This window comes from Acanthisitta chloris, unplaced genomic scaffold (genome assembly GCF_000695815.1).
Source record: "Acanthisitta chloris isolate BGI_N310 unplaced genomic scaffold, ASM69581v1 scaffold22028, whole genome shotgun sequence".
NCBI lineage: Eukaryota > Metazoa > Chordata > Aves > Passeriformes > Acanthisittidae > Acanthisitta > Acanthisitta chloris.
Window position 1 is genome coordinate 1 of NW_008686756.1, and position 4,570 is coordinate 4,570.

The window sequence follows — 4,570 nt, forward strand, 5'->3', positions numbered from 1 at the left end:
ACGCTTTTCCTGCCCCCCGGTGAGTACTGACCACGCCGCGCTCCTTCCCCCGCGGGCGCTGCCTCTGCTCTTCCCCAGGCCGGAGCCAGAGCCCGCCGGGCTGTCCTTGAGCCCGTTACCATCAGAGGGGAGCTGGGCCTCGCCAGCTGGCACTGGGCACTCCTCAAAGAGCAGCCCGATCAGCCCAGCCAGCTTCGGTCTGCTGACCGCACTCCTCATGTAGAGTAGCTGCACGTGCTCAAGGACATGTGAGTTTATTTAACTGGCTCCTATTGGTCACAGTACCCCGTTTGTTCCCGAATGCCATGGGAGGTGGTGTCAGACAGCCTTCAAGGTACCTTTACCTGGCTGTTTTCCAAGGGATTCAGCTAGTATTCCTTGAGGAAGTGCTCTCCTAAACTGTGGAGTTTAAGCCTGCTGCTTCACTTTCCAGCCTCTCCACAGATTCTGAACTTAGTAATATGCTAGTTGTTGTAGCCCACGCTGCCTTTTGCTGCCACATTCATCACTGTTTGTGAGCAGAAAACCAAGGAAAGCATTGGGCAGGTTTGTCCTTACAGTATTTTTCTCAGAAAACCCTCATTAAGGGGGTCTGTGAGGTTTTCAGATTGCCTGACGGATGCTGTGTTGTCCCCCCAGCAGCTGTCCAGATTTCTGCTAGTTGTCTGTATGATACCTCATCTCCTGCATTCTCTTGGTTGGCTGTTGTAGTAGCTGCACCACCACCACCTTTCCCTGCCCCTGCAATCCAGAGGCTTTTACCACGTATGTGTCTGGAACCCCACATACTCAAGGAGCTCCTCTTTGGATCACATGCTTTCCACTCTCCCTTTTCATCCTTGCAGTATCTGGTAACTCCTTCGTGATTGTGCTAAAACCATACATGCTGTCCCAACACTGACTGCATTGTAGCCTTGAGGCTGGAGGTGAATTTCCAGTTCTTCTGATCATTGCTCAATGTTTATACGCGTTAGTCTAGGGAAGCCTAACCCAAATTTCCAGTTCTTCCTGATCATTGCTCAATGTTTCTACGCGTTAGTCTAGGGAAGCCTAACCCTCCCTCCTGAGCAGGAACAGGAGTCACCCTCTTGGCGTCCTCCTTTCCATACTTCGCTAGCAGTTTGTGGCAATCCCTCTCAGCTCTGGACTTCAGTCCCTGATCCCTGATGAACCTCGTGTAAAGCTTCCCTACCAGGTTGACAAGGCTGGTTTCACATACTTTCTTATCTTGATCCCAGAATAAATGGCTTTAGTACATTTACTCTGAGAAGCTGGAACCAACAAAGATGAGGTTTTTTGGATCAGTCTTCTGAGAAGTGCACTAAGGAAAAGATTCCTGGGTATTTTTGAAGGAGAGCTTGATACCTTTTCAGTGAATTTACATGATATAGAGAACTAGTTGTGGATATCAAAGGATCCCTTCTCTTCCAGCCACATGTTCCCTGATGTTATTCAGAGCATTAGCAGGCCTGCCAATTTGTACTGGGTTGTTTAATCTTGAAGCAATGTAGCCATTTAATGAAAACTGGCACAGTAGTTTAGGGCTTTTGATACCATCCTGCTACTCTCTTTTTTGTCTTTTTTTTTTTAAAGACACATTCCCAGGCCTACGATTTTGGAATATAAATTACAAATTGTGGCTTAACGTGTCTTGTTGTGTGATCTCTCACAGGAAATGGCCCCTTTCCGGGAATTATTGACTTGTATGGAACTGGAGGAGGACTCCCTGAATATAGGGCATGCCTGCTGGCCAACTATGGCTTTGCTGTGCTGGCTCTGGCTTTCTATAGCTATGAAGATCTCCCTAAAGAGATGGAGGAATTCCACCTGGAATATTTTGAAGAAGCTGTAAACTATATGTTAAAACACTCCCAGGTTGGTTTGTTCATTGACTCGCACTACAGTGAACTGTTAATTGTTAGGTCCTGTCAGACTGCATGTCGTCAGAGCTGCTGTACGTAAAATAGCATCGCTGTTAAGTTGGCTGTAATTAATTTGTTTGATATCTTTAACTCCCCTTACAATGGCTCTCTGGCAGATTGTTCGAGTTCTTCATTTTGAACTGGTCAGGTTGTGTGTGTGACACATAGGTCACATACTGGTAATTCTACTCCATTCAACCTAGTGTCATAACTAACCTGCTAGTTGCCTGGAGGCTTATATGACTTCCAGTGGGGCTTTTAGGTTTATGCTCTGTAGAATGCCCTTCAGAACTAAATGTCCTTTTCAGCTGTGGAGCACAGGATAACCTTCTGTGATCCAGGTCTTAAGGAAGTCCACCAGTACACATTTGTTACTGTGTAATGTAGAAACTGTTAAAATAGCTTCAAATGTTGGAATTTGGTGAATGTGGGTGTAAGTGGCTAGTTGTAGACTTAGGGATCCTTTTAATTCAGCACCTCTTAGAAGAGAACCCTGCTGGGTTCTGCGTGTCCTTACAAGTAGCCGTGCACGACAGTAACTTGAATTGCAAAAGGCAACACTTGGTTTCTCCAGAAAATGAAATAAATGCCTTCCTCAACCTCAGAAAGATGAGTAGTTGTTAAAGGTCTTGGTTGTTTTTCAGTCACCTTAACCTTAACTGCTCATGCCACCTGTCTGCCTAAAAAAACCTCTGAAAATTGCTTCCTCCTGCTTTTTTTTTTGTCCCTGAGAGCAGCACTATTGCCTCCCATTACTACTGATACCCTCACCGTGTTTTTAAAGTGTTGCAAAATTTCAGCCATATTTTCTAATTTCCCCCTTTCCATGTTTCAAAATCAGTGGGTTTGGAGCCTATTACACTGGTGATAAGATACAAGAGGTATTAAATTTAGATGCTGACTCAAAGCCTTTTTGCCGCTTAGGGTCTTTGGATATCAAAGCAGTTGTGATAGCAGCTAACCTTCTTCCAATATCCTTATAGTATTTCAGCACCCTGTAGGGTTATTTAACTTTCCTGTTCTGGTTAATTTGCCTTGTATAAGAGACAATGAAGGTAACCTATTCTAGATTGACTCCAGAGGACTGTACAGTTCTCTTATAAAAATGGTTTTAATAGGTTACTGTTTTAAGATACATTTTAATGAGTAAGCTACCTCAGAATACTCCCTGTGAGTTAGACACCAGGTATACTAGAGAAGCAAGAGAGCAACTGATGTGGAGCCTGGTGCTCCATGTTAGCTTCTTAACAGGGGAACCAAAGAACTTGTTTGAACATGAGAAATATGTTATCATACTGAAGACAGTGTCAGTCATTGCTGCCTTTGAGCATTTTGTACTGCAAGAAAGCATTTGTAGAAAAGGCCTCCCCTGCCCCTTCCCTCTTCTTCCCTGAACTGCCTTATAAGACAAGTGAATCTGTGACTGCACATCTGCAAGCACAGCTGTACTCTCTACTTCAGCACTGAACCTTTGTGAGGATGATGCTGCAGTCTCAATAGGGCTTAGGATCATAAATCAAGCATGGAACAGTGCCCAGGGTGCCTCAGATATGGTCCCTGCACACTGGACCTTAGATGCCTATACTTGGGGTCCACATTCAGGACAGACACTGCTGCAAATGTGGCAGCGGTTAAAATAAGTGGCATGCACATGGTTCATTGTGGTTTCTCTTCTCTCACCTCCAGGTTAAAGGTCCAGGGATTGGGTTGCTTGGAATCTCGAAGGGGGGTGACCTATGCATCTCCATGGCCTCCTTCCTGAAGGGCATCACAGCCACTGCCCTTATCAACGGCTCGGTGGCAAACGTGGGTGCAGTGCTCCGCTACAAGGACATCACCATTCCACCCCTTGGTATCAATACAAAGCGCATCAAGGTCAGCAAGTCCGGGATTGCTGATATTATCGATGTATTGAACAACCCACTTGAAGGGCCTGACCAGCAGAGCTTTATCCCTTTGGAGAAGGCCGAGTGTCGCTTCTTGTTCATTGTTGGCCAGGATGATCGCAACTGGAAAAGCGAATTCTTTGCAGTCGAGGGGAGCAAACGTTTGCAAGCTCATGGGAAGGAAAAGCCTGAGATAGTCTGTTATCCTGGAGCAGGACACTACATTGAACCCCCGTTTTTCCCAATGTGTGCAGCCTCAATGCACCTGCTAGTCGGCAAGCCTGTGGAGTGGGGAGGGGAGCCCAAGGCACACTGTGAGGCACAGATAGATGCTTGGCAGCAGATCCAAGCTTTCTTTCGCAAACACCTCCCAGGCAAGCCATCTGGAACATCCAGTAAGCTGTGAGGTGAATTAGGTTACTTTACAGAAGAAAATGCTGGGTTTTCTAGTTTAAGTGGCTCAGAACAAAGAACATCAGAGAATAAGCTATTTGGTTTCTTGGAGGATGATAGTGGGCGAGAGCATGAAAGCTGCTTCCTTTTTACACCACTTCAGTTAGAGGTCTTGGCCTGCTGTTTTGTGTAGTACAGGATTACAAGTTGTGGAAAACAAATGGTAGTAAGGCTGGGTGTGCTTTAAATGTGAATTTAAGTGGAAGGTAACTCATCCAAGATGAGAACTGGGATAAAAATGTGCCTTGACTTTCTCAGAGGAAATGTATGCCACTGCCCTTAGCAGAGCCAGCTTTGTGTTCTAGTTCT

At 45.6% G+C, this 4,570-nt stretch overlaps 1 protein-coding gene across 1 annotated transcript; it reads left to right on the forward strand.

Moving 5' to 3' along the window:
* Window positions 1–3: 3 nt before the first annotated feature.
* Window positions 4–4,214, forward strand: LOC103807587 (acyl-coenzyme A thioesterase 1-like; the record flags this gene model as incomplete). The annotated part of the gene is made up of 3 exons (XM_009080319.1): window positions 4–19; window positions 1,673–1,875; window positions 3,609–4,214. Coding segments are annotated over 3 exons (825 nt in total), but the record flags the coding sequence as incomplete, so codon positions are not given.
* Between the last annotated feature and the right edge of the window lie 356 nt (window positions 4,215–4,570).